Source organism: Priapulus caudatus, unplaced genomic scaffold, assembly GCF_000485595.1.
Source record: "Priapulus caudatus unplaced genomic scaffold, Priapulus_caudatus-5.0.1 Scaffold70, whole genome shotgun sequence".
Lineage (NCBI taxonomy): Eukaryota > Metazoa > Priapulida > Priapulimorpha > Priapulimorphida > Priapulidae > Priapulus > Priapulus caudatus.
Genome location: NW_014577131.1, coordinates 248,589 through 265,512, shown reverse-complemented (window position 1 = coordinate 265,512; position 16,924 = coordinate 248,589). Strand labels below are relative to the sequence as shown.

The 16,924-nt window shown below is 43.8% G+C and overlaps 1 protein-coding gene across 2 annotated transcripts in view; it reads left to right on the top strand.

Moving 5' to 3' along the window:
- Positions 1–16,924, top strand: part of LOC106821380 (U2 snRNP-associated SURP motif-containing protein-like) — a 22,760-nt gene that overhangs the window by 3,468 nt on the left and 2,368 nt on the right. For both annotated transcript variants that reach the window (XM_014826146.1, XM_014826147.1), the window contains exons 2-19: positions 1,744–1,833; positions 2,151–2,265; positions 3,501–3,696; positions 3,971–4,089; positions 4,315–4,403; positions 4,613–4,778; positions 4,957–5,183; positions 5,509–5,552; positions 6,750–6,854; positions 7,030–7,096; positions 7,375–7,532; positions 7,969–8,131; positions 8,464–8,631; positions 9,606–9,725; positions 10,598–10,847; positions 11,367–11,460; positions 11,675–11,834; positions 12,112–12,222. In XM_014826146.1, coding sequence (XP_014681632.1) covers positions 1,783–1,833; positions 2,151–2,265; positions 3,501–3,696; positions 3,971–4,089; positions 4,315–4,403; positions 4,613–4,778; positions 4,957–5,183; positions 5,509–5,552; positions 6,750–6,854; positions 7,030–7,096; positions 7,375–7,532; positions 7,969–8,131; positions 8,464–8,631; positions 9,606–9,725; positions 10,598–10,847; positions 11,367–11,460; positions 11,675–11,834; positions 12,112–12,222 — 2,403 coding nt within the window. In that variant the 5' untranslated portion in view covers positions 1,744–1,782. The remainder of the gene's footprint in view (positions 1–1,743; positions 1,834–2,150; positions 2,266–3,500; positions 3,697–3,970; positions 4,090–4,314; positions 4,404–4,612; positions 4,779–4,956; positions 5,184–5,508; positions 5,553–6,749; positions 6,855–7,029; positions 7,097–7,374; positions 7,533–7,968; positions 8,132–8,463; positions 8,632–9,605; positions 9,726–10,597; positions 10,848–11,366; positions 11,461–11,674; positions 11,835–12,111; positions 12,223–16,924) is intronic.

The following is a 16,924-nucleotide window of genomic DNA, read 5'->3' as shown; positions in this document are numbered from 1 at the left end:
ACACACACACACACACACACACACACACACACACACACACACACAGACAACGCACGCACGCACGCACACACACAAACACACACACACGTTGCATGCATGCCTTCATGGCCCGGCTTCAACGTATTATGAAGTACGATGCACTAGAACGGAAATATTAAAAACTAGACAGAGGGCACTCACGGAGAGTGCATACCTCCGCGAGCATGTAACATGTATGTGCTCGCTGGTGGCGGCTGCTGACTGACTCGCTGCTCACTGGTGGCTGCTGCTGACTCGCCGCTCGCTGACTCGACGCGCTATCGATCGCGCGGTGGCTACACACACACACACGCGCGCGCGAGCGATTGCATGACCTCCGTTTGCGCGGAGGTAACTATATTATTTTTCATAATTATGTACTGATAGTATATTACTATGTAGTAGTACGTACTATCATAGATTACTATGTCTATTACTATGTATAGTACGATGTAGGCCTACTGATAAAATTTTGTAAACAATGTTTTATTAGTTATCATACTCACAATATATATTTTAGATACTTTAGTCAAAACATCAGCTTTAGCTACATTCCTCTTTGAAATTTACAAATTGACCTTTTAAAATGATCAGAATTGGTTGCTTTCAACATAGCCTGAAAATGCGGGAAATGCCATTTCCAGGCTCTAAATTTAAAAAAATTTCTGGGGGAGTACCCCCACACCCCCCGCATCGGCTTCACGGTCACACTCAGTATAGATACAATAATGTAACCCAACAACAGTAGGGTTACAACGCGAGCCTATTCTTTTCTTTGGAGGAGCCCTTGAGTGATTCACTCAGGGCGGTTTTATGGTGCGTTTTTCGAGACTACAACTTCCAAACTGGGTTTATTCTAAACACGAATCTTTCTTTGCTATCCTGGGACTTACTATGTATCACAATACTCTGTATTAAACTATTGTAACCTGTTACAAAATTTCGAAGTGACGAGCGGCGATATTTCGAGCGCCATTTCTGTTGACCTGTGACATACAGATTCCCAATGCGCATAGCATTCGGCTAACTTCGGCTCGAAGATCGAATGCTCTCGGGATGCCTGCTGTTAGTCATGACATCATGACGAAGTCATACATCATTATTGCACTCTTGTATTTTCTAAACTTTAAAAACAGATGGTGGCGGTGATATTTACAGTTACAGGCGGTCGGTCTGGGTGATATACTCTCCCAGTAGCCTGGTAATGTCTGCACGGAACTCGCTAAAATTTGCCTCACTGTCCACCTGCTGTAGCAGTTCCTCCATAAGGAAAGGAAGTTCTGGTGGTTCTAGTTCTACTGAAACTGATTTGATTTTCTATTGAAGTTGAATAACTCAACGTATTTCTACGTCACCAGTATGTAGAACTTGAAGTTACTAATATTAATTGTAGTGTAGGAAGTCAAATCTGGTACTTCAAATAGATCAATCTATCAGAATTAATACTAAATGAGTAAATTATACACAATATTTTGATGCGATCTATAGCTTATTTATTGACTTGACTCTTGGGCTATTTCTACTGCCACGGGATGCATCGATGGTGACAGTGACACATACCCCTGCTATGTACTACTGCTGCTAGAGATGGCTAATATACCAAACAATCACAGTAATGGCAGTATGCAACATTGCAACACCTTTTATTACACATCTTTCATAGGCATAATAATATTTCTGATAAACTGAATCACATTTTCTTTACACAATAATCACACATTTCAGGTCTATTTCATGTAAAGAAAAACAGACTGATTGATAACTATGTCAGCGAAGAAACTTTCAAAGAAGGAGTTGGATGATCTCCGTAAAAAGGTAAACCTTATACCAAGACTTTACTGGTACTGTTAGATATTATCAGGAGTAAGATAATATAGGTCTATATTATCTTACTCCTGATATTATCAATAACACTCACTGCAAAAAGTATATACCATAAAGAAACTTTTTGTGCAAATGTGTAATTACTATGCCCTATAAGTATAAGCATGTTTGTAAAATTTACTGCAGTTCACATAATCTAATTTACCGTTATACGTGTAAGGATTTCTGTTAAAAAACTTGTCTCGATTTAAATTATATGACCTACATTTACCAAAACCTAATTGTTTTTGCACTATACACATATCCAGGAAGATGAAGTGGCCACAGCGGAAGTTTTTAAAGACTTTGTGGCATCCTTTGACGACAACCCAACAATAGGGAAAACCTTTGTTAGGGGTAACATCATCGACCCAGATACAAAGAGTAAGTATAATCCTAGTCAAAAGCTTGTTGTATATTGCAACGTAAGCACACATGTATTTATACATATGCCCATGGATAGATAACTGGATTATTGATAGAATTGATCAAATAGAATTAATCTTATTTGAGTGTTGTATGCCATTAAACCTGTAAATATTGTAATTACCTATTAAACTTACTATTTGCGAGATTTTTGCTCAGAAAAACTAAATATAGCTAAATATAGTCTCACCTGACAGCGGATATATCACTGATTACACCAACATTAAAAACACTAAGATTTTATGCAGTTATAGCATAGAAAAATGGATTTTACCACATACCAGCAATAAATTTTATCGTATGCCGACTCTCAAAATCACAAATGCGCCTTCAAACCAAGTGCATAATTAAAACAAAAGGGCGTGCAATTCTGTGTGGTAAATATTATTGAGTTTTTATGTCAATAATTCAGAGCGCTTTCTGTCATTGTCATTCCCGTGTTACTATCGGACTGGTATTCCACAAGCTTCTCTAATAACAGACTTTACGCGGCATTAGTACTACACTCCTGTTACGCTAGTATGAACGTCTGTGTTTAAACTCTGACCTGATTTCTGCGGTGCGACTATATGCATTACTGCACTGTGATATGTCTCGCGCTACCACGAGAAAGTCCGAGAGATGGCAACGGTAAACATAAACAGAACGCAAAATTATAATCGTGCATGATTTGGTGAATACGAAGGTTCTAAGACATTTTATTGTTACTCTAGACAATTGCTGTTACTCAAGCAATGACGGTAAGTATCATGAAAGTGGGGAAAACACTGGAAAACTCTCGCAATAGTTACTTTAAGACAGATCATGGCTAAATTTATAAACACACATTATTAGTACACACATTTCTGTGATTGGGGTTCATACGGAAACCTGGAAAATGTCCAGAATTTTCAAATTGCCCTGGAAATTAAACTACAGTCCTAGAAAGTCCTGGATATTAGTTTAATGTTATTTTTGGTCCTGAAATATTCTTGTGATTGAGCACAAGACCATGTTGCTCACTAATATTTGATTAGGTGGTACGAGGCACAAAAAGGGTACTTGAATAAAATCTCTCAGTCATGGATAATAGACCCTTAAAATCTGAACAACTGTGTGAAAACCGTTTAAATTTAAGTGCACAAACCCTGTCTGATATTGTGGACTAAAAATGGTCCAGCTATGGAAAATCCCGATGTTTGTGTGCTATACAGGTGAAGCCACCTCACACGGTCCCAAGATCTACAGACCAACCTCCAAACTGCAGGAACTTGCCCAGTCATTCCAGTCAACGAAGAAGCTTAAGGAGGAGCGAGACAGAGATAAGGACAAGTCAGATCGGGATAGAGCAAAAAAGAAAGGCGAAAAACCTAAAAGCAATCTTGAGATTTTTAAAGAGGAGCTGAGAAGGCATGTGGAGTGTGCATGTTAATTTTAATCAAGCAATTAGATGACATGTGAAAAATCATAGCAATGAATATTGATTTATTTGCAATTAAAAAGAACAGTTACTCCCTGGGCTAAAATTGTATTGCCTGATACCATCAACCAGGCTAGTTCTATTTTTATTTTGAAGAAAGACATACTTGCAAACTTAGCTTTTGTCAATAGTCTTGTGCGATCATCGGTTAGTTTTGTAGTCTTAGATGTAATGGCTTTTGCCTTTTTTGTGGGCCATCTCTAGGGTGCAAGAGGAACGGGAAGAAAGACATCGGTTGAAAAAAGAATTAAAAGAAAAGATGTTGAGTGGGGAGGACCCTGATCCTATGTTGGAGTCCTTATTAGCAAAACCTGATCCAATGGGTATGTTGTCTTTTAGGACTGTGGTTGTTTCAGTACAGCTGTTTACTTATTTACTTTCAAGAAATACATTGCCTATGTATCACTAAGCCGCTATGAACTGATAATGATGTTGAAGTTGTAGTGGTAAGGCAATATGCTATTGTTTCTTGTCTCATGATAAAAACTCTGAGTAGAAATCACTATGGACATAGGGCATTTTATCATTATTTGTCGGTAATGTTGCAGACGAGTTCGACAAGTCTCTCGGTTACGGTTCCCACGACAATGGTGATCCGCAGACCACCAACCTGTACCTGGGGAATCTCAACCCAAAGGTAATAAGTCGCAGTGCCGAGCTGTCGCCCCGCCACACGCGCAAACGTTGTGAATTTATCGCCTCTGTTTTGCTGTAAAGACGTGCTTCTGTCTGGCTGCACCGCATCACGCCACACGGCTGTCTACGCGTGTGGGTGTGCGTGCATGCACGCGCATGGTTGTTTATCCGGACGCGTCTCGTCATTCAAACGTGTTGAAACTGCCGCAGATGACAGAGAAGGAACTGTGTGAAATATTTGGCAAGTTTGGCCCGTTGGCGAGTATTAAAATCATGTGGCCACGCTCGGAGGAGGAGGCTCAGCGAGGGAGGAACTGCGGCTTCGTCGCCTTCATGCTAAGGAAGGATGGCGAGCGAGCGCTCGAGACGCTACAAGGTAAAAGGACTCATTGCGTGCGCGCGCGCGTCTCTCTTACTCGAGTGTTGCACACGTACACGTGTCCTTCGCACTGCTAGTCGGAGCTTCTTTGTGCATCGTCGTCGTGATTTTATTCGTTGAAATGCCGGGTGGCGATTTGAAACCGTGCGTAATTATTTGGTGCAAATTTATTTAGGAAAGGAAGTCATGTCCTTCGAAATGAAGATGGGATGGGGAAAAGCCGTTCCTATTCCTCCTCAGCCCGTTTACATACCTCCAGCCATGCTAGAGATGACTCTTCCTCCTCCCCCCTCAGGATTGCCTTTTAATGCTCAAGCCCATCCTAGAGACAAGCAACTACTCCCACCTCCTGGAAAGCAACCAACACTTGAGACATTGGAAGAGCAGAGGCAGTGGGATAAGGTAACAGCAAAAGCCCTCCGATGTTCTCGTAATTGTTGTCTTGGTTATTTTTGTCGTTGAGCATGTGTAATCTAAAGGCAGCAGTATTAGTCGATCGTAAAAGTGGCACGCGTGAAATACGGGTAAACCTACGTTTACGTTTTGTTTTTGTTTTTTTAATTGTCACGATAGTCGCAATTCGTGTTATGTCATTTTCAATGGCGAAATTTTGCTCGGCTAGTCTCTAGTCCCTCCCGTTATGATTTACATACCTGCCTTGTTTGGTAAATTGATGCTGCTCAGTTTCTCACCGGTCTTCTCATGTTTTCATCTGTCATGTCTGCAGCTACTATCCAATGCAGTAGTCAAGGTTGTGATTCCTACGGAAAGGTACTGCTTGCTCGAATTACTCTCTCTCTCTCTCTCAGTTTCTCATTGGTAACTGTATGAAATTGCCACAGAGCGGAAGACCAATGGTTTGATGTTGGTGGGCGCTGGTTGACCGTTCATCGCTGCCTTGCTTATAATTCTCAACATTGCCGAAATAATTAGATATCACACCACCCCATAGTCTCCTCTAACTTAGGGTTCCCAGCTGATAATTGCCAGCTGATTAGTGTAAATGATTTTGGCATGGTTTAATTTACCAATTGGGAGTGTTGGAGTGTATAGGAATTTTGAGTAGGTAAAAGTTGGGCCATTTAATTCATGAAATTCACATAAATGCATCTGATAGCAAAGTTCAAATGTAGTCGATGAAAAAACTATAGTGTTGGCATCAATCCTGTGTATGACTTTACCCACGATTGTAGCGTGTCACATTCGGCCAAGTTAACCAAAGTCTCTAAGATTTCTCTGAATGGCAACCAAGTGTCTACGCAGCACATACCGGTGGTATTCCAGTCTGTGTGCTCGATTCTGCAGAATATGGGGGGGCGGTAAAGAGGGAAAACTATTATTCAAACTACGCCAAGCAGTACCTTAGTGCACCGTCAGTTGGACTTCCGGCAGTTGGAACGGCATTGGACAAAGAGAGGAGAGAAGAGTGATGTCGCCTGTACCACCTCGCCCTAACCGCCAGAGTGGAACTACATCAACATGACCGCGTTTTATCGAAAAAATACTCATGAAAATAGCATAAATAGGAAGCTTTGTATCTGAGCTGGGACGGGGGCGTTCACGTGTAATGTACATATAGATAACTCAGATTTATTTTAGCAGTTGGACGGGTGGGGGAAAAAAACTGAAATCACAAGCTGTGGAATGTATAAAATTTCATTAGGTTAAGGCATCCTTAGTGACTTCTTGTTGTTGGCTGCATTGAAAAACAAATGCTGAAATCGTATTGATTACATTGTGCATCTTATGATTTTCTTTGCAATTGTGTTTCAAGGCCAAGTCCACTGAACTCACTGAAGGCATTAGTGTTACTAATTCTAGCAGTGTTTGAAACGGAATTGAGTATATGCCCGTATTTGACAGGCATGACCGGAAAGAACCTCTGATTGGTGGCTAAAGTGAGGCAGGGCAGTGAAGCAGTGGACCTTGCCGTTTTGCTGTGACGTGTTATTCTCCCTTTGCCATCAGGTCAATGCTGTCTCTCATTCATCGCATGGTGGAGTTTGTTGTGCGTGAAGGACCAATGTTCGAGGCAATGATCATGAACAAAGAACTAAATAACCCCATGTTTAGGTGAGTCCTGCCATCCTTTTGCATGCGGCAATGTAAGGAAATGTCATTCTCTACCCCTGTCATAAAACTGAGTTGGGTGTAGCGTCATTATCTTGGGGGCATAGAGAAGAACATGGTGAGGGGTTTTTCTAGTTAAAAATGACTAAGTAGGTCTTGCTCTTGCATTGTAATTTAGGTTCCTGTTTGAAAACCAGAGTCCGGCGCACGTTTACTACCGGTGGAAGACGTTCTCTGTACTTCAGGTTTGCCAATCCTCCACAAATTAAACCCTTGCTATGTTTAAATCGTGTCGGTTTGAAGTTCGGCAAAATGTCAGTAAAAGCTGTGCACCGCACCTCCCTATAGGCAAACCAGAGTTACCCATTCGCGTTTTGTTTCAAAACGTAACATCTCTCGGGTGGCGTTAGAATATATAATTTTATACGGAATAAAACATTTTAATGTATAGTTATCCGTGTAGTATGTAAGCTTTGAACGACGGCTCACGATAAGAACGTTGTTGGGTGGGTGATGTGCGCAGGGCGACACACCAAACAAGTGGAGGGCAGACGAGTTCAGGATGTTTAAGAACGGCTCGATATGGCGGCCGCCTCCCATGAACCCGTACCTGCAGGGCATGCCCGAGCCCGTCGAGACTCCAGACAAGGAGAGCCAGAAGAAGGGCCAGCTGAGTAACAGGTATGCGTGCAGTCGTAGATACGTGCTTGCTACTGTCGTGTTTGGTGTGGTACGCGTGACTGCCTGCGTCGTTGTTGGTGGCAAGAAGCAATTCGCAGCCAGCCACTGCCGGTTCTGCGCACGGTGGCGCTATCTGCAGATGGCCATATGCGAATAATAACCAGCCTGCGTTTAATTGCAGACTTCTAGCAAGTTGGCAAACGTTTGTTTAATTCACTGTCATCTTGCATTGCAAGCGTTGTACGTATGCACATCCACACCGTGTATCGTATTGAGTCGATAAAGAGTACTAGTACTCGACCGTTGATGTCTGGTTATGGTGATGATGATGATGATGATGGTGATGGTGATAGTGAGGACACCGACGGTGATTATGATGATGACGACGATGATGATGTTGCTGATGATGATTGCATCTATTTCCCCGGTGTTGCAGCCAGCGAGACCGGCTGGAGGACATGCTGCGGGGGCTAACACCGGACAGGGTCAAGGTCGCCGACACGATGATCTTCTGCCTCGAACATTCCGAGGCGGCAGAAGAGGTGGTCGAGTGCATCGCTGAATCTTTGTCCATTCTACAGACTCCGCTGCCTAAGAAGGTTCGACTCGAGTTTGCGGTGTCTCGGACGCATGATGTGTCCGTTTAAATCTGTGTAAATCTCTCTTCCTTGTGCTATCCATTTTTTTCATGCCCTGTAAAAACCTTGTGGTAAAGGTTTTGGCCATTGTCCAGTCGTTAGGACACGTTAGCTTTAGGAATATAATAAAAAAATTAAACGACTCACTGTTACAATTTACGGTTTTTACAATTACAGTTACGAAAGAAATGATGAGTACGGGGTATATACCAGGTTATACCCTACCGTTTGCAATCACTGTGTCTAAATACTAAGTGTGTAAGTAAGTCTCACTTCTTGGCTTGTGTTCACAGATTGCAAGACTGTACCTTGTGTCGGACATTCTGTACAACAGTAGCGCAAAGATTCCCAACGCCTCGTTCTACCGGCGCAACTTTGAGACGCGGCTTCCGGGCATATTCCGTGATGTTCACACCACTTACAGCAACATCTCAGGGCGGCTCAGAGCCGAGCAGTTCAAGGTGCGTGTGCCGCGATTCGACATCGGTTCGACGTTGTTGCATCGGTCATTAACACGTTCTCCGCGGATCCACGAGTCAGCTCGTGGGAACAATCGAAACGCATCCCCGCGGATCCACGAGTCAGCTCGTGGATAGATTATTGGTTATTTTTACTCTGATTTCCAACAGATGGCAGGCATTACCTACCTATAAATTAAACAGGGACAGTCTATATTACCCCAGTCTTACATGTACTAAAGAATACAATGCTCTACCGTTGATTCGAACGTGAAATTATGAGTTTTGAGACTCAAGGTAAATTTGTAAAACTAGAAGGCTTGGATCGAAACGAGGTTTGTTTTACCGTTTTCCTAACGGTATATAATAAAGTAACTGTGTAGTATATAAAATTTCAATGTATTTTTGCATGTAGAAAAACAAAACAAGGTTCATACCCCACACATGTGTAAGCGTTGTCACATTTCTTACCGGGAAAAATAGTATACAATCTGTCGAATGATATCATAACAAACTCGCGAAAATCCACCGGTGCGGTGGCAATTGATACAAAAATGCACGAAATGTCAGTTTTTCCCCTGTTTTCATATCAATATATCATTATGAAGGGAAACGATTTTCATACTATTTGAACGTGTAAGGGTGAGATAACACTCATGCAGAGTAAATGTGTCAGTTTGGTTAGCTTTCCTGCAAAGGAAACGTGATAAATCAAAAAGTGAATACGCGGTAAAAACCCGAAAATCCCAGCGCAGGGCGGTAGGTGCATTGTTAACACCGGCAGCGTTGAACGTGTTAAAAAGCCACAGGTTAATAAAGGCACTTGTTACTGAATCAGCTGCTGTAGCAACAGTTGGGTCGAATTTTGACATTTCGGGTCCGAATCTAACGGCGTACGACAAACGTACGGAGAAGATTTTTCGTCGACCCCGACGATGTACCTGATCGGTTGAACGTTACGTATCGCTTTCTTGCAGCAACGCGTGATGCAGTGCTTCCGTGCGTGGGAGGACTGGGCGCTGTACCCGTCCGCGTTCCTCATCAAGCTGCAAAACATCTTCCTCGGCCTCGTGGCGCCGCCAGAAGCTCCAGCCGAGGTGGGTACTCACTGGCGTCTCCTTCACAGGGAGTGCGCGTGGCAGAGGTGCCAACCACTACGATTTATTCGTATTTTATACGAATTTCTATTCCTTTTGCACCACTAAGACCAGTTTCTATCAAACTACGAATTTCACTGTGATCGGAAAAAAACATTTTAGTCAATTATTCTCATTTTTTGTCAATTTATGACCCTCAGAATGCAGGAAATTGCATCTCAGAATCAAACAATTTTCTGGGGGGCATGCCAGATCCCCCTAGCAAACTTAGGTCACTACGTGACCCTCAAACTACTAATTTGATGGCCAGAAACTACAGATTGCTTCAAATATGTGTTGGCATCTCTGGCGTGGTGTGGCTCGTCGAGTGGTTAGTCCTTTGCACACGCAACGTCTGCCTGCTGGCCGTTGTCTTCAGGGGTCCGTTGTCAGACGCACGTCGAAAATTCGTATGACCGTCACAAGTGTAAGGTGTGAAACTCTTGCGCTATACTTTATGTGCAAGAGTCATGCCATCTTAGCCATCTTACTATGTCATGCCTATTTACGATGTTTCAGCTTGACGTCCTGACAACAGGGCCCCTGGACTATAGTTGCACATATTTGCAACGTTTCCAACGACGATTGGCCCCTGGACTTACAATAGTCGCACATATTCGCGACATTTCCAACGACGACAGGCCCTTGGACTTAACAATAGCCATTAATTAAGAGTCACACGTATTGCTTCAACAACGACAAGCCCCTTGAGTTAACAATAACCATTAATAAAATAATAAAACATTTCCAACGACGATGGGCCGCAAATTCCGATCGCGATCCCTCGCGGCCGTTGAATCCCCATCACCCGCCTCTGTCGACGTCTCTCGCAGGTCGCAAAGCCGCGCACGGACGTCGAACTCGACGGCATGCCCCTGGAGGCGGACGTCGACGGCGTGTCGGTCGACGGCGTAGATGGGGCTCCGATGGAGGGCAACAATGGCGACGACGTCGACGGCGTGCCGATGCCGATGCGCGACGACGAGGACATCGACGGCATACCGCTGAGCGTCGAGCCGCCGAAGCCGAAGCTCATCAAGTCGAAGTGGGAGGAGGTCGACCCGACGCAGCTGGAGGCGCAAGGTGACGCGCGCGTGCGCACGAGAGATAGACGAGGCGTTGTGCGTCGATTGTTTATACATGACGTCGCGTATAGAAGTGTATTGTTCGTTACGTTTCGGCCGTCACGTATGATTTGTTGCGTTTCGTTATATATTGTTTGTTATACATCATTTGTTACGTATCATTACGTATATATGTGTATTGTTCGTTACGTATCATTTGTTGCGTGTCATTATATATTGTTTGTTATGCATCATTTGTTACGTATCGTTATGTATTATTCGTTACTTATCGTTACGTATTGTTCATTCAGTATTGTGTTACATATTGTTTGATGTCTATCGTTTGTTATGTATCATTACACATTGTTTCTTATGTATCGTTTGTTACGTATCATTATGTATCATTCATTAGGTATTGTATGTTACGTATTGCTTGTTACATATCGTTACGTATAGTTTGTTTTGTATCAGTCGCCATGTCTTCATGCTAGCCTCGAGATGTGTATACCTAATTGCCAGCTTTTACCACTACTTTCAGCCGTGACAACATCCAAGTGGGAGTTGGTAAAGGCAGTAGAGAGCAAGTCCAAGTGGGAGCAGAGTGAGGATGAGCGTGATAGACAGGGGAAGGAGTAAGTTCTCTCTCATCTACAACTATGCGCCACATTTGTAAGGTCCCCCTGCGACGGCGCATACTTTTCTCGAAATGGATCATCATGTTAAAACTACTATATCTTTTTTACAATGATAATGCTAATAATTATAATAATAATAGTAGTAGAGTATTTGCCAGCGATGGCAAGGTTTGTGTGCATTTATGCGAGACTGTCTTCACGTCGCCGACAGAGTCTCAAAAGAGGAGCGCGTGAGTGAGGAGGAGGCCGGGAGCCAGGACTCGTCCCCGCGGCCGCACGAGGTCACGCCGTACTCCCTCGTCCCTTACAAGGTCAGCAAGGAGAAGGAGGAGCTGAACGAGGAGCGGAGGCAGAAGCTGCGCGAGATAGAGGTACGGTACCTAGCACTCGTTGTCCGCTCACAAGTGAGCTGCTTGCACTTTGCTCCTTGCACTTTCCCCAACACCGTTCATACCACGGTGTGACAACCGCCTTCGGTCATCCTCAAGGGGTTTATTGGTGCAAGTATAATGTTATAAGCAAAATATATAAAGTAAGTTAAATGCCACGAAACGGTGGCGGTCGTACTTTATCTTCCTTGCTCCTGCCGAGCGTTTACTGCCGCGTGTTCGACATGCTAATCTAACGCGCTGTTGTTGCTGTTGCTAGCTGAAGGTTATAAAGTATCAGGATGAGCTGGAGGCCGGCAAGCGTTCGCGGAAGAGCGGTATTCCGTTTGCGGAACAGGTGCAGCACTACAGAAAGAAACTGTTGAATAAGGTAAGGAGGATTGCAGCAGAGGTTGTTAAATCCTCATCCGTTTTCAAGATGGTCCATCGTCGTGGCAGCGATACCGCTGTGAAGCACCAAGGCTTAGATTGTGATATGAGCTGTAGAAACTTGTGTCATTGACCTTACAAAACTGCAACATAAATTCTGGATTTTGTTCTAATGATACATATCACGGGATGGGGTCACAATTGCTCTCAAAATCGGCTCCTGATGTTACCTCTCTGCAATAGATAGTCGCCTGATGTTACATCTTTGTAATGTATAGTCAGTCGCCTGTTGTTACATCTTTGCAATGCAGGGTGCGAAATTAACGCAAGTCCGGAGTCAAATACTCCCTGATTTACTGTCGGACTCCCTGATTTGACATATGCAGGAGTCCGTGCGACTCCCTGAAAATTCTGCCTAACTAGTTAGTTCTAGAGCACAGCCTCGCGGAATTAGCTAATGTCCAAAGAAAATTTGGCAGCCGTGCAACCGCATGAATCTTCAAAATAAGCACATGCGCTAAGTATATATATATAATATAAATATATAATATATATAGGGTTAGGGTTAGGGTTAGTCAGAAAATAGCTAACGAGCCAGGGTCAAACAGGGGAGGTCAGGGGGACATAGACCCTACGAGCGGTAGGATACTGAAACAACTCATTAACCATACATTGTAATATTAACCTCGACCTATAATTTCGATTGAAGAATTCATTCACGAGTAAACCAAAGCAAATCATTACGACACTTGGCACCTTACGAGACACAGTACTCTATGGAGTATATGCGTACACGTGCTCATCATACGCAAAGTGACTACAAATAATTTTTCTTCCCAAGGCTAGAAACCATGGCTGACTGAATCAACAGCATTACGTGCACTGCCCAAAAAGCACGTGCGTTTGGTCGGTCGACAATTTACACGTGCACCATCTGGGTGAGAGACAGCGACGCGATATTTGTGACAGTATTAAAGAGAAAGCGCTCAATATTTACAGATAATGGCCAGCCACTGCGGCCACGACGCCACCAACGCTTGGTCTTTTTTTGTGTGACCTGTGTCGTGGTGACCTGGACCCCGATGTGATCTGCATAAGTCGGAGAATAAAAAAGAAACGTCACGCCACAAAAACCCGCCTCGACTGTTTACGCCTCCACGCGCGATGTCAGGTCGTAAGTTTGGCGGTTGGTTGACAAACATGCGCATGGAGTACAGCATGGACGTCATACAGCATGGAGACCACATTTCTTGCAATTAGCCAGCGTGTAAGCTCCACTACACCTATCTATTCCATCTAACATTTATTTTGTCATATAATATCTGTCAACTCCACACCCTTTTCGATTGTTTTGGGCGACCTTGATGGGCGCTGTGACCTTCGCTGGCGAGGCGACCTTGACTGCCGCGCCGGGACAAGGGCGGCGAATCCGTCTGCTCCTTGTACGCGGCCGGCGGTGACCTGCAAGTATTTCGAATCGCCATCATCAGATCGCCACGAATTTCTACGTGGCACACGCCGAAACGTTGACGGCGAACGGGCTACGCGGCTGCGGCCGGCGACGCCGGGACCACTCACCGGGCGCGCTTCCTCGCCGCCCTTGCTGCGTCGCTTCGACGACGGCCGTCGGTGAGCGGCTGTCGCTCCTGCTGCTGTCGACGACGCGTGGGCTGGCGGCCGCGGCTACGCTCGACGGCGGCTGCGACGACGGCTCGCGCTTGCCGTTCCCGCTCGCGCGCCGCGGTGCCACTCGTCACCTTCTCCCGATCCTTCATCTATGGCCGCTCGATCTCGGCCTCTCGATCCTTCTCGTCCTGTTTCTCCTTCCTTGCAGAGATTATATACGTCAAAAGGTTTATCGTTGGGGGACTTCACATTGAAAAGATGTAACGATGGAGGAAATCCGAATATACATTGCAAAGATGCCAACGACGGAGGAATATACATTGCAAAGATGTAACAGCGATGGAACATACATAGCGAACATGTAACGTCGGGATATACATTGCAGGGGTAGAAATTAACTTTTGAACACGGAAGTCCAAGAGACTCCCTACCCTCAAAAGAGGGCGTTCTGCAGTCTGAGGTTCAAATTTAAAGATATTAACAACTAGAGCACCGGAGAGCGCAGACCTCCGCCAAGGCAGCTCAATTCTCTCACTTGTGAAAAATTCAATTAATAATTAATTAAATAATAATTGGATTCCGGATCACCACCAAAATGTCATCCATTCTAAGTTACCCCATTTCTGACCTATCCTGAAAAATTTAATTTAATTAATTAATTAAATTAATTATTTAGATCCGGATCACCACCAAAATGTAATCAATTCTTAGTTACCCCATTTCTGACCTATTCTGAATATCTATTAATTAATTGGATCCGGATCACCACCAAAAATCTAATCAATTCTAAGTTAGCCCATTTGTGACTATCTGAAAATTTTATGACAATCCGTCCATAACTTTTTCAGTAGGCTGTACACAAACAAACCCACAAACCAACAAACACACGCCGGTGAATAACATAACCTCCTGCCAACCCTTGGCGGCGGTAATAACGCATGTGCTTATTTGAAGATTCATGCGGTTGCACGCTCTGCCCAACTTTCTTTGACATTAGCTAATTCCGCGAGGCTGTGTCTCTAGACCAACTAGTTAGGCAGAATTTTCAGCGGAGTCGCACGGACTCCTGCATATGTCAAATCACGGAGTCCGACAGGTAAATCAGGGGCGTATTTAACTCCAGACTCACGTTAATTTCGCACCCTGCATTGCAAAGATGTAACAACAGGCGACTATACATTAAAAAGATGTAACATCAGGCGATCTATGGCAGAGAGGTAACGTCAGGAGCCGATTTTGAGAGCAATTGTGCTCCATCCGCGTAATATGTATCATTGGTTCGTTACAGGAAGACTTGAATTTTTTTTCAAGGACTTTTCAAAGTGGACATTTTTTCGGAATTCAAGGCATTTTATCAGACATTTCTATCGGAATTCATACTACAGAACTAAAACATTACCTGAATTATATTTAATATTCCCCATTCTTAACCATGCATGTCACCTCTAAAATTACCTGGATCACATATAGATAACCCTTCTAAACACTGTCACTTCTACAACATACCTTGATTTACTGACTGCATTTTAGCTGACTTACTTGTAATTTGTGTATCATCATTTAACTTGTCTATCTGTATCATAGGCTATTTAAGCTCATTTAATGCAATTTTTTATTGATGGTTTACACATTATTGATGCTTACAAAACTTCTTTTTATTTACATGGCAAATGATTCTTCTAAAAATATTCAAGGACATTTTTTATGAAATTACAAGGAGACATTTTCATGAAATTCAAGGACTTTTTCAAGCACAAATTCAACATTTATTAAATTCAAGCTACTTTTCAGGACTCCCCTCATAATTCTAAGAACTTTTCAATGGACCTGTACGAACCATGGTTATCAGTATAGAACAAATCCAGAATTTAATGCTTGCAGTTTTGTAAGGTCAATGACACAATTTTCTACAGCTCATATCACAATCTATAGCCTTGTGTGACTTCCAGCCCCCCTACGGCCATCGCTGCCACGACGAATGGCATCATACTTCGAAACGGATGAGGATTTAACAACCCTCTGCCTGCAATCCTCGCTTACCTTATTCAACAGTTTCTTTTCTGTAGCTGCGCCACCTAGTTTCGCAAACGGATACCGCTCTTCCGCGAACGCTTGGCGGCCTCCATGCTCATCCTGATGACTTTATAACCTTTCAGCTAGCAAGTAGCAACAAACAGCGCGTTAGCATTAGCATGTCGAACACCGCGCCGTAAACGCTCGGAGTGAGCATAGGAAGATATAAGTGACGGCCGCCACCGTTTCGTGCCATTTAACTTCTGGTTATATATTTCTGCTTACTAACAATTATGTACTTGCCACAATAAACCTCTTGAGGGAGTGAGCCGAAGGCGGTTGTCACACGCTGTGGTATGAACGGGCGGGTGGTGTTGTCGGGATAAGTGCAATGGAGCAAAGTGCCAAAGCAGCCTCATTGTGAGCTGGACAACGATGTGTCTAGGTACCGCTTACCTCCTATTCGGCATGCACTTCTGCCGCGCGCTCCTCGTTCAGCCTCCTCCTCTTCTCCCTTGCTGACCTTTGTAAGGGCGATGGGATGTACGGCTAGTGACTCGTGCGGCCGCCGGGGACGAGTCTTGGCTCCCGGCCTCACTCCTCACTCACGCGCTCCTTCTTTCGCAGCTCTGTCGGCGACGTGAAGAACAGTCTCGCATAAATGCAGCACAAACCTTGCTCATCGCTGCGCAAATACTCTATACTATTTTATTATATTATTAGCCATCATATTGGTAAAAAAGATATAGTAGTTTTACATGATGAATCCATTTTCGAGAAAAGTATTGCCGCCGTTCGCAGGGGGATCCTTACAGATTGTGCATAGTTGTAGATGGGGAGATGAACTTACTCCTTCCCCTGTCTATTCACGGCTCTATCCTCACTCTGCTTCCCACTTGGACTTCTCTCTACTGCCTTTACCAAACTCCCACTTGGATGTTGTCACGGCATGAATATGTAGTGGTAAACAGCAACTGCCAATTATGAGTCTACACATCTCGAGGCTAAGCATGATAGACATGAGCGACTTGATATCAAAACAAACTATATGTAACAATATGTAA